Source organism: Pagrus major, chromosome 16, assembly GCF_040436345.1.
Source record: "Pagrus major chromosome 16, Pma_NU_1.0".
NCBI lineage: Eukaryota > Metazoa > Chordata > Actinopteri > Spariformes > Sparidae > Pagrus > Pagrus major.
The window spans coordinates 4,116,807-4,139,925 of record NC_133230.1 but is presented as its reverse complement, the minus strand read 5'-3'; the positions used below and the strand labels follow the sequence as shown (position 1 = coordinate 4,139,925).

At 41.9% G+C, this 23,119-nt stretch overlaps 1 protein-coding gene across 2 annotated transcripts in view; it reads right to left on the bottom strand.

Moving 5' to 3' along the window:
- atrn (attractin) overlaps positions 1–23,119 on the bottom strand; it is a 139,859-nt gene that overhangs the window by 79,595 nt on the left and 37,145 nt on the right. For both annotated transcript variants that reach the window (XM_073483318.1, XM_073483317.1), the window contains exons 12-22: positions 18,076–18,299; positions 17,098–17,219; positions 16,272–16,410; positions 15,938–16,119; positions 12,032–12,251; positions 10,286–10,471; positions 7,447–7,692; positions 6,181–6,318; positions 4,490–4,583; positions 3,054–3,106; positions 1,877–1,971 (exon numbers count right to left, since the gene is read on the bottom strand). In XM_073483318.1, the coding sequence (XP_073339419.1) occupies positions 1,877–1,971; positions 3,054–3,106; positions 4,490–4,583; positions 6,181–6,318; positions 7,447–7,692; positions 10,286–10,471; positions 12,032–12,251; positions 15,938–16,119; positions 16,272–16,410; positions 17,098–17,219; positions 18,076–18,299 (1,699 nt within the window). The remainder of the gene's footprint in view (positions 1–1,876; positions 1,972–3,053; positions 3,107–4,489; positions 4,584–6,180; positions 6,319–7,446; positions 7,693–10,285; positions 10,472–12,031; positions 12,252–15,937; positions 16,120–16,271; positions 16,411–17,097; positions 17,220–18,075; positions 18,300–23,119) is intronic.

The following is a 23,119-nucleotide window of genomic DNA, read 5'->3' as shown; positions in this document are numbered from 1 at the left end:
TTGATGAGGAACATACTAAATATCTTTAAATCAAAAGGCGCATAATTATTTCTGCGCACCTCTAGCAGACAAAAGGAAGCGGTTGGTAAAAAGCTTTGTCAGGGGGAAAAGACGCCATCTGGAATATCTAATCAGACCCTTGTGTTGCAGTTTGGGCTCCAGATGCTGCAGCCAGGTAAACAGCAACCGGACAAGCTTTCATTTGCTGAGAAAACATCTGTGCGGCTGACTGTGAGTTTACACTACAGCGTTACACTCCATTCTTCCTCTGTGTCAAACCAGGAGTCTTTGTTTATTCTCATTTATAATACCGAGAGTGGTGCCAGTGTTATTTTCTTTAGTATCATCTCATGCCTTTTTATTTTAACATTATGCTCATGTTTATAAGATTCTGTACAAGCTTTCTTTGGCTGTGCCCTAATGTAAACTGTTAGCTTGATATATTGTACGTTTTTTAATTATGTAGTTATACCTAATGTGTGCAAGTCCCCCCTTAAAATGAAATCTCAGTCTCAATGGGACTTTCTTAACTTAATAAAGTTACTATTATGATATAATCCCACTAAGCAGTTTGCTGTTGTGCTGCCTCTCTTCGTGTTAAATGGGTTGTTATCGAGCCAACAGCAGACGCGCTCTCTTTATTACAGCTTTGGAATTAAAATCCTTCTCATTACTTTTGGAGATTTTAAAACAATATACTCTCAGCATTTTTGAGTGCTGCTTCTAATAGTTCTCCTTAATGACTTTTGTGTATGTAAATTAAAGTCCTGTGAATTTCTATTCAATAGACTGAAGGAAGAAATGTGATTTCATGGGCTTAATCAGCCAGCAGAAACCTCTTGTCATCATGCTGAACGTGGCTAGTTTCTCTCAGCTCATGAAAAGTTGACATTTGATAAGCAAGATAAGATATAATCATTCTCACATTTTAAGTAAATGCAAGAAAACTGTATTGATTTTAGTGTTTAAACCGACTTGCTCCTCCAAATAGATCATGAGATTACAGTGCTGCAGTAGACCCACCAGAGAAGCTTCAAGTCCCATTCTGCAAAACATCTTTAGTTCAGACAGCAGCAAAGTCCTGTAGCTCACTACCTAATCACTTGAAATATGATGCAAACTTCATCATTGATAAGAGAGCAACCAGATCTTGTCTAGTTCAGCAACAGATCTGTAATCCTGCTTTATTGTATCTAGTTGTGCTCAGTTTACAGTCTGCTCATTGGGCTACATGTTGCACCTGGCGCAGTGCGGGGGGACAGCGAAGCACAAGTGTCATTGCCAGTTTCCAACCAACGCAGGTGTCATTTTCTCACCCGGCGCCCACATTGTGTAAATGGCAAATGTGCTCGCGCCCACCTGTGCATCCCTGGACGTGTTGGTCTTAAAATGAGGTGCGGTCGGGCACATTGATGGCGCATTGCCATCTTTGACTTTAGACCGAGTCCAAAGTCAAAGGCGCAGCAATTTAAAGGCCGCATAATACAGACAGTAAGATGCGCATACATCTCGTTCACAGCACGAGTACACTCTGATTTTGTGATTACAGAGGCTGCTTTCACCCACTTTAAACATTTCCATGCACGCACTAATGTCACTGTTACAAATGCCGTGGCACATTCAGGCAGCAAAACTACAAGCTTCAGCTATAAACTTGACAGGACAGTGACATATTGAATGTTTTTCCCATTGACTTTCTTATTATTACTAGTATGTATTTAAACTTTTAAAACTTTTTATGAGAATAACTGAGGGGGGGAAGAAAAACCTTAATCACTATCATCATCACCGTCATCTGGTGCTGACTGAACAATCGTTAATCCTAATAAAAGTGACAGCTGCTGTGGCGGTGGGGCGTTCACAGTCAGAGACATACCTCCTCAGGTGTGGCCACGAAGTTGATGGCGGTGTAGTAGCGGTCATCTTCCTGCGACAGGCTGAAGGTGAACTGGTAGTCGATGAGAAGCGTGTCTGTTTGAAGCGATCGAGCCGGCGGTGTGGGTGTGGGAGAGCGCGGTGGGGATTACAAAGGAACAAGAAGAAGAAGAAGAAGAAGAAGAACAGCTCGATTAGTTTAGTTTGAAAGTCACACAAGTACATGTTTTCAGAAAGGGCTCGGAGGCAGGAAATCATCCACAAGCCCCTTTCTTTTTCGATTTTAAAACTCTATTGGCTTTCTGAAGATGTGTGTGTTGTGAGTTGTCTGTGTCTGCAGTGAAGGTCATAATAATGGAGGGTTTACATGGCTGTGCACAAGCCTGCAGTAAATTACAGCTGGAGATCACTATGATAACACTATATGTAAGAAGTCAGTGAGTCATGCATGAAGCAGCATCGACCAAATGATTTCCCCCCTGGGTTTCATTTGTGTCATCTCTTAAAATCCATTTTCCTTTCTCTTGCTGCCCTTTGGGATGTTAATGCAGGTCTACTGAGCATGCAAGTAGTCATTGTCTGGGGCTGTGTAACAGGTTAATGCCCGACGTTAGTGTCTCTGCAGATTAAGACATCACCACGTGCTTGTATTGGCTCATACGTGATGATTGCACGCAGGAACGATCAATAAAAAGGCTTACAAAACATTTGTCGACTGCACCGGCCATTGTTTATCAGATCATAAAATAATGAGGAATGAGTGCATAAGGACAGAATGATTATAAACTAAATGATCACAATAGCCAAAGGAAAGTCATGACAAGAGACCGATCTGCAGTCTGTGCGTGGCACAATGACCGTCACTGCTGCAAAGAAACAGAGCGACAGTCCTTCGAAAGCTCCATTACATTTTTCGACGATTCTCTTTCATCTGCCTTCGATTCCCTTCACCAAAGACTTGTTTAAAATAAAATAAAAAAAACACGCTGTTTCTCCTCTGGCTCTTACTTCTTTAAACATCAAACTACTTGAGAGCTACTTTGATTCAGAATCCATGTAACTGTCTTGGCATTGACCTGAACAAGCAGAAAAAAAAAGAGAACGGCCTCACAGTGGTTTTTTAAATGTGACCCGTCCCCGATATCTTCACTGAAGTTGGTAATTGGATTTCCACTTACAGTAGCATGTTCCTTTGAGGGGGTTGCCTTGGTAACGGTTCTCTACTTCGCACCTGGAAGAGGATGGAAGAACGGAAATGAGGAAGAACATGTGGGTGGGGGGGGGAGCAAGAGGCGAAGAGAGGAAGACACAGAGGAAGAAAGGGTGATTCAGTTGTTGGTAAAAGCAAAGCGGGAGGAAAACAATGCATCGCACAAGGAGCTGTGACAACACGCAGTCGGACTTGACCTTCACTCGGCTTGAAAACAGTGAAAAGAAAACAGAACAATGAAAAAAAGGCCTATTGAAGCCGACAGACATCACTAAAAGAAACACTTCTGACTTTTAAAAGAGAAAAATAACTTCATTTTCATGCTGATGACCAATTCGTGTCTGAAACTGTATCTCAAGGTTTTTAATGGGGTTTGGGAAGCCCTATGGTAATGAAGGCCAGGGTTAAGATGAGTGCTGCTAGCACTAATGAACAGCTGCTACAGAAGTGTGCCAATAAAAAAAGACATGGAGTGTGTATTGAGCCTTTTTCTTAAAAATCTCAACAGATTAACTCGTGGCTCTGCAGGTGTGTTTTATGAATTTCGTTTCTAAATATAATCCTTGAATTTCAAGTGGTTCAATATTTTTGCAAATTAAAAAAAAACAGTTCTTGACTTTTGAAAACATTTACAAATACAGATTTATATCAAGTTTCACATCTCTATGACTAAGAGCACCTTCCTCCAAAGCAAAGATGAGGTGCTGATGAGTTGATAGCTTTTCTGTTCTTACTTTAGTGCAGAACCACACTGAAAAAGTTAGTAAATAAATCACCATGCTGTTTTTAGACTAGTTATGGGATTGCTGCAGCAAATACTGCGCAAAGTTTTTACCAAATTTGGTACATATCATACTTAAATGCGCCTAAACAAAACTCAAGTATTCAATTTTTGATATCAGTCAGTGTTTGGAATTGGTTATCAAACTTTTGAGAGCGTGGCCTGATGCAATAAACAGGCTATTACGCTGCAATGCTACATCTGATGAGGTCCAAATTTGCTCACGGCAAATTTTCTAGTTTAGCAGTTGACTTCATAATTGTGTGCTCTACATAATCCAGTGCTTACTTGCTGTGCAAATGACAAACAACTCAAGTAAACAAGTTTTAGCAGCCTTGAGGCTTCTGTTGGTGTCAGTGACACCGACTGTCGACTGCCTTATAATTCCTGGGGCATCAGAAAGAAACTACCCGCAGATCACCAGTAGTTACAACTAGGTTTCTCTGGTCAAAACAAAAAGTAAAAGTCTAAATGACATTCTCCGACCCAGTATTTAACTGCAGGGGGCTAAGTTATAGAAAGTTAAAAAGTTTTCCTGCAACTGCAGACATAGCCTGAGTGGAGAAGAGAGTACATGTGAGAGTCAGGACAGAAGGAAACAGGATGGAGAAGATAACACTCACAGGTGGCAGCGATCTCCTTTGATGCCTTTAGTGGTGCAGAAGCACTTGCCGTTGCTCGGGTTGCACATGCTGGCGTGGCCGTTACACTTGCAGGCTGAACAAGAGACATGAAACATGAGAATAGTTTAACATTTAGGTGCCTCAGTTTTCATTTAATGACTGTTATCATTCTATATAACACACATCTACAGATTATTGATTAGTTCGATGGCAACTCTGCTTTCCTCAATGTTTCCTGCATCCTAGGATCCAGTCAGATGTTCCCAGTTAGCTTTACTTAACATCTGGGTCTGGTCACCGGGTAGTGATCAGCTGATCGCTCTGCTCCTCTCTTAAAGGTCCAATTTGTAATAAAGTTGATTTGTGAGTGTCATTCCCAACTTTTCAAATACTGACGCTTTGTGTCTCCCAACTCTGATGCATTGGGATTGAAGGTCGGGTCGGGCCGGCTGCCATCCCAAAGCATCAGTATTCGACAAATTAGGAATCAGACTCTTCAAATAGGACCTCTAAAAGGTGGGTCTCCAGAATTGATCACTCCAACTTTAAGAGCGTAGAAGACACACACGAAAGATCTAATAACACACAGTCTTTACCCGTTGTACACTTGTGAACTACTCTCATGCTCGAACTTGGTCCAATAACAAAGAACTACTTGGGTTCAGCTCAGGCTAGCAGCCCACCCCCCTCTAGGTTTGCTCTTCATTGCTGACGTTGGCTTTGAACTCCCTCAGGAGGCCCCTGGAGCCATCATTTTCACAGAGACCCCGGGAGTCCCAGACACTCTGAAATGCTGTTCACCACATGGGCACCAACAACAGTCAGCCCTGTCTGCAGCACACAGCTGCATGAAAGGACAACGGTCCCTCTTTTTTCAGGGGAAAAAAAAAAAACAAGAAGCGATAAAAAGTTGTGTCCCCCATCCAGAAGTTTAGTTCTGAAGCTAAAATCTGTGCACATAGAGGTGAAACCAAACTTTAATGCTGCGTCTCCTACGCAAGCTTTGGGGTGACTTTCCACATCCCAAGAGACCGTTTGTGTGTCCGTTAACAGATGCCAAATGTCTATTAGGGGTTTGGTGATTGTGAGGACAGCTGGTGGAACAACAAGTCATATTATAATTTTATCCTTAAATTATATACATGTGTTATCTTGATTATTTCAAACTGATAGAGAGAATGTCCCGATTAGCTGTGAAGTGTGCCCGTTAATGTCCCTGAGGGGGAACTTTGCTGTACAACCAGGAGGCAGAAAAATAAGAAGCATAAACAATAAATGCACAACACTGACAGGATGAAGATATGCAGAGAGGCGGGCTTATTGATTGTCTGTCAGTGATGGAGACATGAGTAAATATATATTCCAGAGGGACACCTGGAATTACAGCTCTGAAAACAGTAAAAAAAAAAAATAAAATCACAGAACATGCAGTAAGATATCGGCGAGCTAAATTAAGCTGTCGAGGGACCCGGACGATTGATTGGTTGTCTGTATGACTGACTGTCAGTATTAGCCGGAGAGCAGAGTAAATCTTTAATATCCCATGGGGCCGCTTTACTGTGCACCCAGGAATCAAGAAAATGGCCGACATAAACCTGAACTGTAAAACACTGACAAGTTAAATGAAGCTGTGCGCAGGAGGACTGACTGGGTGATTTAGTGCAGGACTGAACCGCCCCGCGGATACTCACGCTGGCAGCTGCCCCCGTTGGTCGGATCTCCGTAGAAACCGGAGATGCAGCTCTCGCAGTGTCGGCCGGTTGTCAGGTCCTCGCACTTCTCACACACGCTCTCGTTGACACACTGGCTGTGGCCGTTACACTGACAGGCTGATAAAGAGTACAGAAAGCACACAATGGACAAAAAGTTCTGGTAAACAGCCCCAGGCCCAAACATGAATTAATTTGTTTGTTAATTTTTGCAAGTACACAAAGTGAAGTGCAGTCAGCGATCTAAATGAGTCCTGAACTGCCCCGCCGGCTGCTTCATGTGACAAATAATGTTACTCTGATATCGTCTGTGCCTGCTGGGTTAATTTCTCAAGATCTGCTAAACAGCTCTATTAAACTAAGAGAAGTCACAATAACCACCGAGGGTCATTTCTGTTAGTTTAAGATTATAATGAACGAGAAAAACAATCCCTGTGAGTGGACAAACATTTTCAGGAGGATCTGTTTACTCGTCACAAAACAAAATATTCAGCCCCAGAAAATGGTTGCATAATGTTTATTCTTCGGCTCTGAAATTAAAAAACAACAACTCTGGGTGGTTATGTCAGCTTGAGCCTTCATTAGAATCTCGACATGTGGCGTTTGAAAGAGGGCACTGAGAAGACAGAGGGGGTCTCAATAGGTGGAGGATCCGGTGTGACCCAAACTTTAGACGAAGGGTAAATTCACACTTGTGGTTCAGTTCATTTGGACCGGAACAAGAGGAAATCTGCACTGTTGTTACAAAAGAACCAAAGAACAGTAAACAGCTTAGCCATAAAATCATGCTATAAATCACATATGCACCTTTTCATAATCCTGTGGTTCTGATCACTCGCTGTCACTGAGTGTGACAGCTTTGCTAACATGTGTCCGAAACAAAGCGATCTTTGGAGGGAAACATTCCTGGTTTGGAAAATAACTGCTCCAAACAAGCCAGGTGTGAAAATACCCGAAAAGTAATGTTACTCAGCCTCTGATGCTTTGATGTTAATCTGTTTCATGCAAGGTTCCCCCCATAAAAGTACCTCTGTGGAAATCATTTTTAATTTTCAAAACAGAAAAGAAGTTCCTACAGAGCTATAAAAAAATATATATATATATGATATCACCTCTGCACTTCCTATGTCAAGTAAACTGATCTTGATGTGTAAAATTGGTGTAATTCCCCTTTAAAGTATAAATACACAAACAGAAGTAACATTTATACAATACATTAATAGAAATTAAGGGTTAGTTCTTCCCTACCTGGGCAGTGGATGAAGGACCAGTTGTATTTGGCCTCGCCGGGGCACATGCTGGCATTGAGGGCCGGCTGAGGGCTGGCGGGGAGGCCGGGAAGGGTGGACGGGGCCGGCACCGAGGTCTGGAAGGGCCCACGGTACGAGCCCTCGATGCACTGACCTTTGCCCGTATTACTGGGGTCGGTGCACCACCCGCAGCCCGGCTGATCCAGACACTGGCCGCATGTTCTGTAGCCGGAGCAGTTCTCCGCTGCAGCAAAACACAAATCACAGCAACAGAAATCATTACTGTGAAGTGTGATGTTTTTGATGCCTGTTGAAAGCTCATATTTTTTTTCTTTTCAAATCCACCTGTCATAAAAAGAGAGAGCAATAAGTGTTTCCAGAACCAGGCTGTATGACAGAACCTCTTACATTACAGGGAATGTTGACATTTTGGGAAATACGCTTTCTTTTCGAGGGTGGTGCGAGCGGAGCCACACCACTTTGGTCGTGCATTAATCACAAACCTGGAGCCAGGAGGCAACTAGCTTAGCTTAGCATAAGAAAGAGTCGAACAGCTTGCCCGCCTCTCTCCCAAATGTTAAAACATACCTAACAGCATCTCTCACTAATTAACATGTTGTGTTCTGTTCGTTTAATCTGCTCACAAAGTGAAATGCCAAAACAACAGTTTCAGTGACACCTGTGTGGCAAAGAAATGCCACAAAGACTTTTTCTTACATTTCTGTTTGTGCACGAATTAAAAAAAACACACATGACATACATCGTGTCAATTAGTGAGCTTTAAATAGAGCCAGGCAGCCGTTTCCCCAGGCTTCAACTCTCTATACAGAAGCTAAGCTATCTGCATCCCAGATTTAAGCTCCATAGTTAAAGCACGAACAGTGTTGTGGACTTTCATTGTCTTATCTACAACCCCAAACCGAAGTTGGGATGTTGTGGTTCTTCTCACATCGCGTGCTGCAGGCCCAAAATTCATAATGAGTGAACATAATTAACAGTACATTTACAGAAAACGATAAAGTTTATACATCTTGTCTTTGTATTGTATTCAACTGAATATACTGTAGGAGCTGCAAATCATTGTATTCTGTATTAAAGTTTCAAACAACACCCACAACATTTTAGGAATTAGGGGGCTGTATGTTCCTGCAGAAAGAGAGTGTTGGTCTCAGTGAGGTTCCTTTGTGTAACTAAAGGTTTCAATTGCCATGTTAACACAGCCCCAAAAAATTAGTAAGTGTAAGTTTGTCGGTGGGTCTTAGTGACTCAGGTCCGGCCTTTCCGAAACTTTAAATAAACAACACCTTAAACACCTCTACAGGGCTCAACAATTACTTTAGCCGCTGGTTCTCTCCACCTGCTTTCCATAGATATTTGCCTATATTTTAATTCCTAACTCTCCTCCACCTCGAGGGGTTTTTCTCTGCCCGTGGCTGTAAGCAACAATTTGTACTTAATTGACCTGCCAGGTTAAATAAATGAAAATTGTTCTCCGCTGCGGCGTACAAAAAAAAAAACGAAGCACCAGCCAGAGAGCAAGTTATCAAACTACTAAACCAGATTATTAATCCCCATCTCATCTACTGCAGGGGCCACGCTTTAATGAGCTCGGCTAAATGAAGGTTAAAAAAAACAAACATTTAAAGATTATCTGCTCCAGGGAGCCACAGTTATTTAAAAATGTGCCTTTTAGGGTCTTTTTTCAAGTCTGATGAAGATCGCTACATATGCTAAAGTGGTTGAGCATTAACTGCAAGTGGAGCATAACGTGAGCGGACTTCAGATTTATGCTTTTATTTGAGTTTTTTCCTCCTTTCATAGATTGGAGCTCATGAATCCTCGCCTGGCACGGTGGGGAGTTATGCATGTAGCTGTCACAACTTAATCAGAGGTTTAAATAGTGCTGCAACATTTTCACGTGTCAGACAGAAAGTCGTTTTCTACGACGGCAACTGCAAATTTGTTCAGAATGAATAGGATAAGGAGCGGGGAGCTGGAATAAGAAGTGCTCACTTAAACGTAAATGTTTTATTTGTAATCAATGGGTTTTTTCGACTTAAGAGAGGCGAATTCAGGTCCTCTAAATGCAGTTGTTGTGTGACAGAACGGCTAAAACACAACAAAAGTTTACAGTTTTATGTGAAAACCACTGTCGTGTAAACAGCCCCTTAATCTTGTGAGATCTAGGTGCCATTGTGATGTTTGAATGTTGTGAAATCTTGTTGATGTATGATCAATTTGCATCGTCTTGAAACTGTGTTTTTAAACTGCAGTGGTAATTTTTTAAACAGAGATGTCTCCTGCACAGGGACTACAGATACAGATTAGTTTATAACTAATCCTGGTTAGAAGCTGTCCTTGTCAAATAATCAAATAAATACAAATATTAAATGGTGACGAACAGACGAACAGATTCTGAGGTTTTTCAAGGGCTGCAACCCCTGAAACCATCTGCTATTCAATCTTTATTTGCTCTTGTTCTTGTTAATCTTTTATTTAGAGTGTTTAGTTCAGTTTAAAAGGAGAAGCGTCACAACGGTTGTCCATGTTTTTGATAAACTCTGAACAACTTATTTCCAAAGTAATACCTAGGACCTCTACAGGCAGAAGGACAGTAGCCTGCTCTCATCAAATGTCTCACCACAAAGTTTTTAAATCATTTCTTCTCACTTCACCAGTCTTCACACCGAACACTGTTAGGAAAAGAGACTGAATGCCATACATTGGCTTTGTATTAAATAAAATGATTTTTCATTTTTGGACTCAATCTGTGGAGTGTTCTGCAGAATCACAACGATTGGCATGTTAAAGTAAATGAGGAGAACAAGATGTCTTACGTGGACAGGTGTTCATGGTGTACCACTCCATGCATTGTCCGAAGGGGAAGGAGGCCACGTAGGCGTTGGAGTCGACACACTGCTTCATGTTGCTGCACCACATGCACTCGGAGCTGCTGCTGGTGCACTCGCTGCAGGTGGCTCTCATGGCGCACGGCGTCCGGCACTGCTTGGCGCTGTGGTTGGCTGAGGAACAAAATTTTCAACAAGTTCAGCTCAAGTGTCTTTCAGTGTGAATATCTTCAGTTTGAGCATGAGTGTCTCAGTGGGAGTCAAAGCTCCTCTGGCTGAACTCTACTGGATTATGATTATATATGGTGTTACTATATCGAGAGAGCAGAAAATAACTGATCCGCAAGGTTACAAAGTTTATCCTCAGATACTTTCAGATCGAGTTCATAAAGTCAGAAATCTGACGCCATCCAGCTGAAATTTTGAGGTAACATTTTTATGAAGCGGTAAAATAAACCTATAGTCTATTTGGAGTCTCGGAGGAGATCATCCTTCACCTTCCCTGCCTGTTTCAGACGTGACGTCCCTTGTAAACAGGGGTTCAACTGGGATTTGGGATGGTAGATGAAACAATGCCCTGGCCAAGAATATTTTTTACTGGCCAAAACAGATATTGGGTGTGATTTTTTAATATTCAATTATTAAGAAATTCTTTAAAAAGGATTCCAGAGGAACTCGGGGACCTGTAGCACAAGAGTAAGGTTGAGTTTGCTAACAACGTGTATGCAAGCATCAAATTCTTAAAAAATGCTGGAGTGAAGGAACAAAAAAGCAACGACAGACGAGAAAACAGAAACTTTCCTGTTCTAAACATCTTTAACTGCCATTCAAGTACAGATTTCAGAGATTTCAAGGTACACCCAAATGCATCATGAAGTCCATGTCCCTGTGACCGTGTGCGTCAAACTCACGACAGCAGCGCCCGTAAATGACACAAATAGAGACTCTCAGCATAGTTTTTTATAAACATGCTGGTGCATAGTCAAAGTGGGCTGACGATGCATCTCGCTCGTGAAGGGGAGAGCGGAGGGAGGCCGATGTGCCATGCTGAGCTCCTGACAGACCCACCGCAATTTAACTCCTGCTTGTAAACTAGTCATTGTTAGTTTACGTTAAAATTTAGGGATGTACCCTTTAACTTGAACTGCTCGTCTACTGTGATATAACTCTGAGATCGGCCCAGTAATGGCTTGATCAGACAGACACCGGGGACAAAAATGAGCGTTGGACATTTGATTTTCTCACAGTCAAAAACAGTAAATTCTGTATCTGTAAACTCACAGGAGGCCAAGACAGAAAAACACGTCAGAAGACATCCTGCTCCGTGCTCTGTGATGCCATGGATGTTGACATTTTAACATTTTCAAAATCCCGATGTCTTTGACCCTCTCTGCCACATTACCTTTGCCATGAAAGACCGCAAGCTATGTATGATTGGTCTATGTTCAAAGTGTAGCCTGACATTTCTCTCAGAAGCTCATGGCAGGAATTTTAAGATGACCTGATCTGACTCAAAAGACATGTCGACATGTCCTTGATCCCAGCGTCAGATGTCTGCAATGTGAAAGCTTTGATGGGGAAAAAATCACAGGATGTCATTACAATAATGTTAATTTCATAAGGCAGCCATGCTATTTGATCAGAGTCTGGGCTTTAATGGCAATGTATTTACTTGAAATTTCCTGTATACATTGGTATTGGTATACCTGGTTTTGACTCGTTAAGTGAACCCACCTGGTCGTTCGCACAGGCTGCCGTTCACCGGGTTGATGCAGGTTTGTGCTTTCAGTCCGCTAGACGCCGGCTCGGCCAGGTAGCCGCAGAACCCGGCGTCGCTTGGCTCGCCAGGTAGCCACTGCAGAGTGGTGTTGGTGAAGGGCGACATGTCCTCCCAGCACCAGTAGGACACGTTGATCTTCCTGAGCCCCACCCAGGGCGTCACTGTGGCCTTGTACTGTGGACACACAAAGAAAAGCAAGGATTTTACATATCGCTCTCTACTCTTACTGCTTCTTTCTAGTTTTTGGGGGTTTTTTCTGTAAATTTGCCTCTTAACCTCCTCTGATCATAAAAAAAAAAAAAACATTTAAATTGGGTGATGTTTTGTCCTTTTTTCACTTTAAAGGTTTGCAAAAATGTTGAGGGCTACAAATTAAACAGAGGACGTTTGCAGAATGTTGTGTGGGGAACCAGCCAGCTCTGGAGGAGAGAGTCGGATGCAGAACATCAGATTCTGCTCTGATCCTGAACCATTTACCGATGAGAGGAGAGCTCAGAGATAAGTTTTTAACGTTTGGGATTATAAAGTGGATTTATCTTCACTGTTTATTCGTCTTCTGTTTATCAACCTGACTGCAGCAGTGATCCGAGGAGGTGACCTCCATCGTCGGGTTTTATGTTCAGTAATGTCGACTGCTGACTGGAGCTGGAGGGTAAATGTACTTTACTTCATGAACGTAACATTACGGAGAGAAGAGGGGGAAAGGAAGAGAGAACCAGAAGCTATGGTGAGTGCTGAGTGTAGTCAATGACGCCGCGGTCAAACGAGAAACACGACACAAATGGTGGTGGCGAACACACCATTGAACAACCACTGCTGATTAAAATTGACGTGACTCAGGCACAGATGTTCACAGACGAGGTCATGTTTTAGTTTTATTCGCTTTGAGTTTAGTCTCGTTCACTGACTTCCTTCCTCACTCTCAGACTCTGTCCCGGACGACAGGCGACCAACTGAAGCAAGAAAAACTGTCACCTTGAGTAAACGAGTGGATTTCTCTGGGTTGTCGGAAACAATGTCAGAAATCTTCTTGTAAGATACAAAAAAAGACCCATATTTCATTGGTTCTGACATGAATTCCCCCGGACTGACTGAGATAATAAAAGCAGCTTTACTTCACTTGACTTGGGAGCCTCTGTTATCCATCCCATCTCTAATCAATGGCCGTGCTGTTGCAGTAGTAGTAAACAAAGAGAGCTCGATCTCTCTCAGACGTGTGTCGAATTACTGTTCCATCGGGATTTAATTGCATTTCTTGGATTGATTGATCCCGTCTGGAAAACCGTTGGAACTGCTAAACAGCTCAAAGAGTGTCGATGTAACACAGCAGGAGAGTCTTAACGTTTTATTGTTGATCTGGATAGTTTTAAATACCACTGTTGTTCCAGAGAAGTCCGGTTTTATGTCTTCTCTAACTTTAAGCACAAACGGACCGGCAAAATTGAATTCAGACCAACATGGGAAATCTAAACAAATTCATTAGTATGGATGGAAAACACTCGTCGATTCCGGCCCCACTTTGTGATTCAGACTCCAATGTTTTTTGGGTCTTTTAGCTTCAATATTACATATGCCATGTGGCGGCTCCGAGGCACTTTGTAGGATCATAAGTGGCTTACATTTTTTGCATGGGTGGCTCCAGTGAGGGATGGCGGTGTTTGTGCCTGCTGGGTGATCTACACAAATACTAAAGCACGACTGCAGCCGCAGATGACACCATGTTTCATTTAAGAGCAGAGCGGGTCTTTAGAGCTGTGCTCTCGCAGTGCTTTTTGACACGTTCGGGATTATGTAAGACTCTTGACTGAACTCAAGTGTAGAGGCATGCTGAAATATTTAGACAGATTTAGCTGTGATTAGGCCAATAATGTGGCTCCCAAAAACATTTTTAGTCATCGGCTTGAAAAATGGAGACCAGGATCAGGAAATATGATAGCATGAACAAAGATATATGTCCCTTTTGAGAAGGCCTTTCTAGCAGATACTTCTTGTTATCTTGATTAATGAATTTATAAATTAGTCATTTGTGCATAAATTATCAGAAAATAGGGGGAAATGCGATTCCAGAGCCGTGGAAACATCTGGGAAACAGTTCAAAAACCCCAAAATATTTAGTTTACAGTGATTTCAAGAGACAAGCAGATAATTCTCAAATTAAAGAAGCAGGAACAAGTTCGTTTGTCATCATTATTTCTGCTCTATAAGCTAAATGAAGTATTTCAGAGTATTTCTGGGTAAACTATATGGTCCCTCTTGCTGTTAATCAGATACACTTCAGCTTAGTGTTTTTTCAGCTTATTTCACAAAATGAATTAGCCGTGAATTTTAGCCTAGCTCAGAGTCAAACCTTGTCTGACTAAAAGTAGAAATAGACAAGTGTTTCTAAGTGGGATTATTGTTGGCATCGCTGTTGCAAAAACAGCCAGATCACTTTCAGAAAAGAAACTACCAACAACACAGGACCTTCAAGAAGGTGGACCTGCTGTAGTGGAGATGCAAATCCCTGCTGGGCCGATGTGCTGACTAAAACTGAGTCGAGCCGAGCTAGAACGTGTATGGAAAAGCCTCGTTAGTCTTCGATGGAAACAGATAGTAATAGTTCCAGTCTGCCAGCCTGAGTGGATCGCCAATCAGCCAAATCAATAATTTGACTCAAGGTAGGGGTGCATATAATTTGGTCTTCTGGGAAAATGGCAGAGTGAGGAAAGAAGTCAGCAAACGTGGCTGAAGATAACATCAATAAATATTTAACACATAACAAGTATGAAATGAAGACAACACCTCCCATGGTCTCACACATCCCACGCTATCGAAGTGTATCTTATGAATTGATTAAAAAACCCTCATGTTAGAAATGACATACTGTGCGTTTAAAGCTCTTTTGATGCCGTTTGATTTGCCAGCTGAGTAGTTTTTAATTTACATCTAACTCGTGAGCCGACTCAATTCGATGTACAGTGAACATATGTGTAAGCATGTTCTGGATTTCTTCACGTCAACATACTGAGCAAGCAAAGGATGAGGGATCAAAGCTACAAGACAAAACGTCTTCACAGACAAACACATTCAGCATTTCTCGTATGCTGCTTCTCTCTCATGTGCAAATGGTGCATTTACAGTGTGTGTGATGTCCATGTACATATCTGATGCAAAGATTAAAGCCAACACCGTACATGTCCACATCTATCTGTAGATATGTGACCTGCATCTGATGATATAAAGAGCACCTTTGTGATGGTTAGTCGATTGCTGGGATAGATTTCTGCCTACTTGCTCTAATGGAGCGAGTAAGAGATGTCTGAGCTCTGAGGAAAGAATCTGTTAATGGAAGATTTGTTTCACGCTCACTGGTCCAAAAATCACTGACAAAAAGAATCGAAGCAGAGCTCATCTGCAGACAGAAAAGACAACATTTGAAAAGATGGGCAATGACCACAAAAGACCCACATCCAAGTTCAAAAACTAACAGGGTTGCACAACTTTTTGGTCATAAATCTGAGAAAACACACACAAAAAGATGGTTTCTTTGTGCACGTTTTTAGTTTTCTTTCTTGAATCATTGTGTCGGATCAATTTTACCCTTGATTTTCTTGTTTCATCTGTGCATGAACCTCTGCTTTAGCATGAAAACCTGGAGGCTCTATGAACAGGTTATCATTTAGCTGCTATTAAATGGGATCTTCTTGCTGTAATGATCTATTTTATCTTCAACACTCTCTGTGTAACTCAAGTGTTATCGATATTTGATTCGCTGCTGATGTGACTGCCCAATTCCCTCAAGGAGAATATTTTAAGTTTCTCTAATCTGATAATTAAAACCTCGGACTGACCTCCTCGCTCCTCCTCCTGCTGCTACTTACCACCACACTCATGATCTGCAGCTCCTTCAGGACAAAGTCCACCTTCTTCTGCGTAGTCAGCGAGGCCAGGACGGCGCTGTGGCTCCTGCAGGCCAGCTTGGCGTTGTCGTACGAGTCCTTTGCTGTGATGAACTTCAGACAGGAGTTGCCCACAAGATGCCAACTTTCACCGCAGACATTTTCTGGAATGGAAGGAACACAGACTCCGTTTTTTTATCACTTTCAACTTTTTCCCTTCTCCGTGCACCTTGGAAAAAGGTGTAGTTGTGCCAGAAACCTCACTATGCAACAGATTTTTCAAAATAAAATGGTTTATTTCCTAACAATCGGTTACCTGGCAGTGAGATGCACTCCTGGTTGCGAGGTTCCCACTGACAGTTCTGGTCCACAGCGCAGCTCTTGCAGCTGGTTTTCTTGTTGCACACGTATGACGGGTTGTCCTTGGGGCAAACTTCAAACTCCCCTATGGCCCCCTGGGAAGGGAAAGCAGACAATAAAGGTTCGACTGTTAGGACTCAAAGTACCTTATTATCCCATTTACTGCCGTGTTAATGACATACGGGAAAAAAATGAAATGTAACTTCATTATAGTTTTTATGAGGAGGAAGCAGATTCATGAGATTTTCATCACAAGATTGAAATGTTTGTGAACATAATGAAAAAGACTCTTATGTCCAAAATGAAATTATTATTTTTTTTACTGACTATGCAGCTATTTGAGTAGAAGGTCAGGTTATCACAAGTATCAGATTACCTAATAATTGCAGTCAGACAGGCTGACCTTTATTAATCAGAGAGCCAAAGGAGACGCATGAATCGTCTCATATGTGTCATACTGACGTAAACGAGCAGTGATTTAATCACAGACTGACAATCAGAACATTCTTCATCAGCCCTTTATCTAATCACTACTCAAATATGACATGACCCAATTTATGAGGTGTAATAACTCTTCATGGAAAAATAAAAGGAAGGTTCATTTTTGACAATGCCGGAGGGAAGAGGGTGTGTATATATATAAATAATGATTTTGTGAAGCTTAAACTGCCTTTTATGGATAGGTAGTTAGTGGTGTCCCTTTATCTTCTCAGCAAGGTTGGAGTTAGTAAAGTTAGCAGAGATGGCAGGTTTAGCATCGTCGGCCGGCTCAGTCTTCTTACCGTGGTGGAGGTGCAGTTACTTCCCAGAGACACACACTGGCCTGAACACCACTGGCAGCCGTTGGTGTTGGCGGTGCAGCTGTAGCAGTCTGTGTACTGGTCACACCTCTCGTTATCAGCATCTGCAACATTCGGAAGAGCAATATAAATAGTATAGTAAATAGTATTTTCCAGATGGCCCACTTTTTTCACTGATTTGATTTTCATTGTTTATTCCTTTCACAGCAGCTTAAGTAATTCTGATTCTGCCACACACCACAGATCAGTCAACACTTCCTGGATGTGAGGTTTCTTTTGGGGAAACTGGGGCAGGGAGACTACCAGACAGCAAGCAGAGGAAGGAAGGCCCCCCTGGTATTAAATGCACCTGAAAAAAAGATATTCCAGGGCGCAGTTTCCATCTGCCGCCACTTCTGTAGACACCGACACCGGAAAAAATGAGACCGGCCAGGTCTGGAAGCCGAGGATTTTTCGTGACAAATGGCAAACCCCAAACAGAAGAGAAATTCTCAGCAGGAAGCGGAGAGACCTGCCTGAACTGTCCCTGATGATTACCTCCCTCCTGTCCTATCTGACACACACAGCCACACACTAACACACACACAGAGGTCAATAGAAGTAAATAAAAAGTAATGTTTAAACACAAAATCTGTCAACTAATCAGCTGATCCAGTTTAAGCACAGATACAAAGATGACAGCGTCTAGACAGCTGCTAAAAAGATGCATGAAAGCCTCTTTTCATGCATCATTTCAAAACCTTACAGACATAAAAAAAAATACCCTGATGCCACTTTTTTATATACCATTTTCTGATTTGCAAGACTGAGGCAGTCCTCAACAAACAAGGTGTCTCTGCCAGAGTATATGCAACATCAGTGTTGTGAATGCAGATGAGTTCTGCAGACAGCAAGAATCTAAAAATCATCTTGGATATGTTCCCACCAGTTTATCAACGTGATGGCGGCGGTGACACTTACACGATCGCGTGTTGCAGGAGGCTGGCAGCTGCTGCTGTTCGGTTCCGACGGCGTTGCTCTCCCAGGGCAGGCAGGAGCCCTGGGTGCTGTTCCAGACACACTGGATCCCCGGCCAGGCCTGGCTGCATGACGCCGCGCTGGAAAAGGCCAAGCAGCTAGGCGAGGTGTACATGAGGACGTCACTGAGCAGCAGGCTGTTGAAGCCGCCGAACACGTACATCACACTGAAAGACAACAGAGGAGAGAGGATGTTAGTGGTGGTCAGGAGGGAAGGGATTCAGGAAGTAAAATGAGAGGATTTCTGCCTCAGTTGGGACCTTTTGTGCACAGTTAGAGCCAGAGAAGCTTAGTCTGAGTGCTCTTGCTCTTCTCTGGGCTTCAACCCGCCTCACAGGTCTGCTAAATCCCCTACAAGCGCCGTCTTCCTGTGCGGATGGTCCTAACAGAACCACCCCCTGCTGTGTGTGTGTGTGTGTTCTGATGCAGGGTCATTTCTGAACATCTTTCTCTACCGGCCTCTGTTCAGCTGCTGGGATTAGTGTGCGGGTGTGTATGTGTGTGCTGGGCAGGGTGGATGGGTAATTTGCACCAGTCTGATCATAAGTCCCCTCAGATCATAGAGGGCACACTTCAAACTGTTCGCTCTGGACGTCCTGCTGAGCACACCCATCAGGAGGAGCCGAATGCTGAACCACATTAAAGATGTAAGTCGCTGCGGAGAAGCAAAGGACGACCTCAACAATGAAAGGATGTGTTGAAAAGGGGTCGAGTCACCCCAATTACAGACAAATGCATATTTTCTCTCTTTCATATACAGGGAACAATACGTTACATTATCCTGAATGTTTCCAACACTGTTTCGAACTTCTGTGTTTTTAGTCGAGGTAATGATGCATTTCGTTCAGTTGCTATAACTTCCGTGGGGAAACATCCGATGATGCATCAAAAAGTGACGAAGGAAGTCGACCGACGTGACTGAACTGAATAAATCTTGGTCTGTGAAGATTTCTCCTTGAGTCACGTTAAATAGATTTTCACTAAAGCCGTCTTATATATCCATATCGACGTATGTGTTGTCTGATATGCACAAATCTAAAACCTTGTTTTTTGTTTTAGCACTGCAAAATATGTGTATATATCAGCCTATATATGGATATCTGAATTTTTCACTCCCTAATATCGGTATCGGCCCCAAAAATCAAGTATCAGTTGGGCTGACATTTTTATAAGCAATGGTGGTTGTTTAACAATAAAGACAACAACTCCCATGATCCCACACTGTGTCATCATCAAACTACATCTTGTTTTAATTGTTTTGACTTGTGGCAGAAATGACATATTGTGCATTTAAAGCTCGATTCAGGCTGTTTGACTCAGTGAAGCTGAGCGGTTTTAATTTACATCTAACTCGTGAGCCAGTACTCAGCACTCACTTCAGTGTGAAGCGAATATATGTATGAGCTTATATACTGGACTTCTTGATCATCAACATTACAAGCAGCCATGAGGAAAGCATGAAGGACCAAAGCTACAAGCCCAAACATGTTTACAGACAAACACATTCAGCACTTCTTCTTCAGTAGATCATCATGTATGCTGCTTCTCTCACAATCAGTCAGCATGTGCAAATGGTGCATTTTATTGTGTGTGTGATGTCAATGTATACACTTGATGTAAAGATTAAAGCCAACACTGTACATGTTCCCATCTTTTACACATCTGTCTGTAGATATGTGACCTGCATCTGATGATATCAACAACTTCAGCAATGTCCTCAATACGCTGGAAAAGCATCAACAGTGTCTGAAGTTACAAGACAGACACAACAATTAAATGACTAATATAATCCAAAGAGAAAGTTAAAAGTGAGTCACAGAAAGGACAAGTTAATACAGACACACAGTTTCATGAGGAGTTATTTAGTGGGGATGTAAAGGAAGTCACTGAGGAGTCAAGTCAAAAATCAAAAGGAAGACTGTTTCGAGATTTTGGGGGGCGCTGACAGCAAAAGCACTCGTCTCTTTCCTTTAGATTCAAGTCTCCACCGGGGGGATTGCTAGCAGAGTTTTGTAGCAGGATCTGTGGTTGAGTGTAGGTACATATGAGCAAAAAGAAAAATCTATGTTGGACTCAGACCTCGGAGTGCTTTAAAAGTCAAGAGTAAAACCTTAAAAATCGATTCTCAATTCAACTGGAGGTCAGTGCAAAGAGGCTATAACTGGGGTTACAGTGCTGTGGGTGATGTCTCTTATTTGTCTGACTCATTCATGAAAGAGGAAATGATTGTTCCCTCCAGATGTTCATGCAGCATCTGTATTTTCCCTTCAACAAAGGCTTCCTACATCACAATCTTTAGTCGTTAGACGTGCATTTTTGCAGACTCCTCACATTTTCCATTCTTCCCCATCATGTAGTTCATTATTTAGTTTTAAAGCCTTACTCTTAAGTGTTTTTTTTTTCTTTTCAATGCAAAAATATATAAATAAAAGCTCAAAATCACTGCTCTAAATTCTGTCCTAAACTCTGTGATTGAATCTGAATTCGATCGATGAATAAATGAATGCGTGAACAAACTCCTAATTGCTCCTGAGGAACAGAAGTCATCAGCGAGGATTGACTCGAACAGGGCTGGTGATTCATGTTTATATTTGATACGTTCCCTACGACAGGATGTATAATTTAATATGGATCGCTGTGTCTTGCTCTGCTGGCGGTGCAGATAATACTTACAGATGAGTCATCCCCTTCTGGTCGCGGCACCATCCCCATCACAATCTATTCGTACCGCAGACTGATAATGAAACGTCATGTATGAACGCACAAAGGATTATTTTCCAAGGTAACGGGTTTTTTTCTTTCTTTCAGTAGTGAGAGTGTCTCTCTGTCAGCTGTCCTTGGTTTTAAGTGTTTGCCTTTTTTTCCCCCCATGCTGCCATAGAGTTTATAGTTTTATCTGCTGAGGATAGATTTTCTCTTTGTCAACTCAGCGTGTGGATTTCTGGATCAGATTATCAGAAAACAAGCATAACACGATTGTTAGGAATCAAGATGTTTTCTACCTAATCATATATTCAGTTTTATAAAAGGCTTTATGTAATAATTGGGGCCCTTTACCACTACAAATTTCAAACTATTTCATGTACAAGGTCCAGTGTGAGCAGAAGCAATCATGAGAATCAAGATCAAAAAGGGAATCAAGGTTATTTTGCTGCACAGAGCAAAGAAAGCTGGTTATCGCAGTGAAATTTCTCCATGTATCTATGTGTCCCGCGACTCTGCATCAGAAATTCCTTGCGTAATGGTGCTTTCACTCGGGGTCAAAGTGCATCGGTGTATGTTATGCATGTATCAGAGCTGTCTTAGCCCATTTGGAAGATCGTAGATGAGAGGTTGTAAAAAATAGATGCCAGGAGAATTGTTGTTGTTGTTGTTCTGAATCCGAAACATTCATATTCCAGACCTGTATTCTACTTTTCTGCAATCCGAAGAATAAACTACTTTGAGCGGAGAGTTTCCCTTCAATCCATGTCTCAGTGTTTGGTTCCTACGAGCGTGTTAATGGTTGTAAGTTTGATGTTATTGAAGGCTGATCAAAGGAAGAAACCCAGAGAACAGCATCTATCAGTGTAGTTTCAGATTGCAACCGAATGAATAACCCTCGTCTCATTTTAAGATTGACACCACGATGCATTATTTTAGACATATTTCTCACTTTTTTGCCTTTATGGGGCTATTTTATTCTTCTTCAGTTGAACAGACATCTGAATGTATTGTAGTTGTTTGTTCTGCAATGCATAAAGTAAAGCAAAATAGCTCTATTGTGAACGATCGTATCACAATAGAGCTATTTTGCTATACTTTACACATTTCAGGGCAACATATTGTTAATCATATTGAATCTTGAGGTACTCTGTCTGCAATACATTGGGAATCACACTGTGGAAAAGGACCTGCTCCTTCTGTAGACATAAAAGTCTCATTCTAAGGTGACAAAAACACTGAAGCTTGGTTTCAGGTGATTATATACTAATAAAAACATAATTATGAATGCTATATTCAATTTCTGCCAATAGATTCCCCTAAATCCTACACACTAGACCAACGAAAATAATATGATGAAGGGTATAAGAACGTTGGCAAATCAAACACAAGTGATCATCAAGACCACTGAATGCAGATCAAAATATTCAGGTTTTAAAGCAGGATTTTGAGATAACTTCACTTCTTATTATTTGAAATCTTCAGTCAGTACTTCTGTTCTTAATTTCATCAGCAAAGGCTTTAATTCACAACTTCAGACACCCATAGTGAGCTTTATTTTCTAAGGAGCGATTGGTTTTAATTGTTTTCCCCACCATATAGCACATATCTCAGTTAAGTTTAATATGCATTTCCCCTCGTCTCCACTAAAAGCCTCTGCTGAGTGAGTACAGTTTGTTCCTACACTCATGTTCCAAGTGCGCAGAGAGCGGATCATGAATAAACAACCATGAAATGAACCACGTCAGCTGTAATTTCCCACTAGAAAAGCCTAAAAGTCCCATAATGTTACACTTTCATGTACATCTGATGCAGATAGGTACCGAACACGTTTGTTTGTATAACGTATTCCATCTCTGCATGTCTTCAAATACCATGTGTGCATAATTAAACATGTGTGGGCCCGGGTGGAAATAGAACCTGTCACTCTGGGTTACATGCACTCAAGGAACAGGGTTACTCAGAGAAATCGGGTTAAGACGGGAAATCTGAACAACAACGTGTCTATACACGGCAGATTGTTCCCCCTGCTTACTCACCACCCAAGAGTGGTGTGTTTTCAGTTTATTAGTGATAGACAGATGGAAGATTAAAAATTAATTAAACTAGAAAGAAAAAAAAGTGTTGATACTTAAGGACTCTATGTGAAAGATTAACGCCATTCTTACGAAAGATATCCCGTCATTCGCCGTATCTGCCAATCTCCTCGTGTTCAGTTCGGTTCATATCAGGCGACTGTAAAAGCACAGCGTGAGTCACAAACATGTCACACTACTAAGCGACC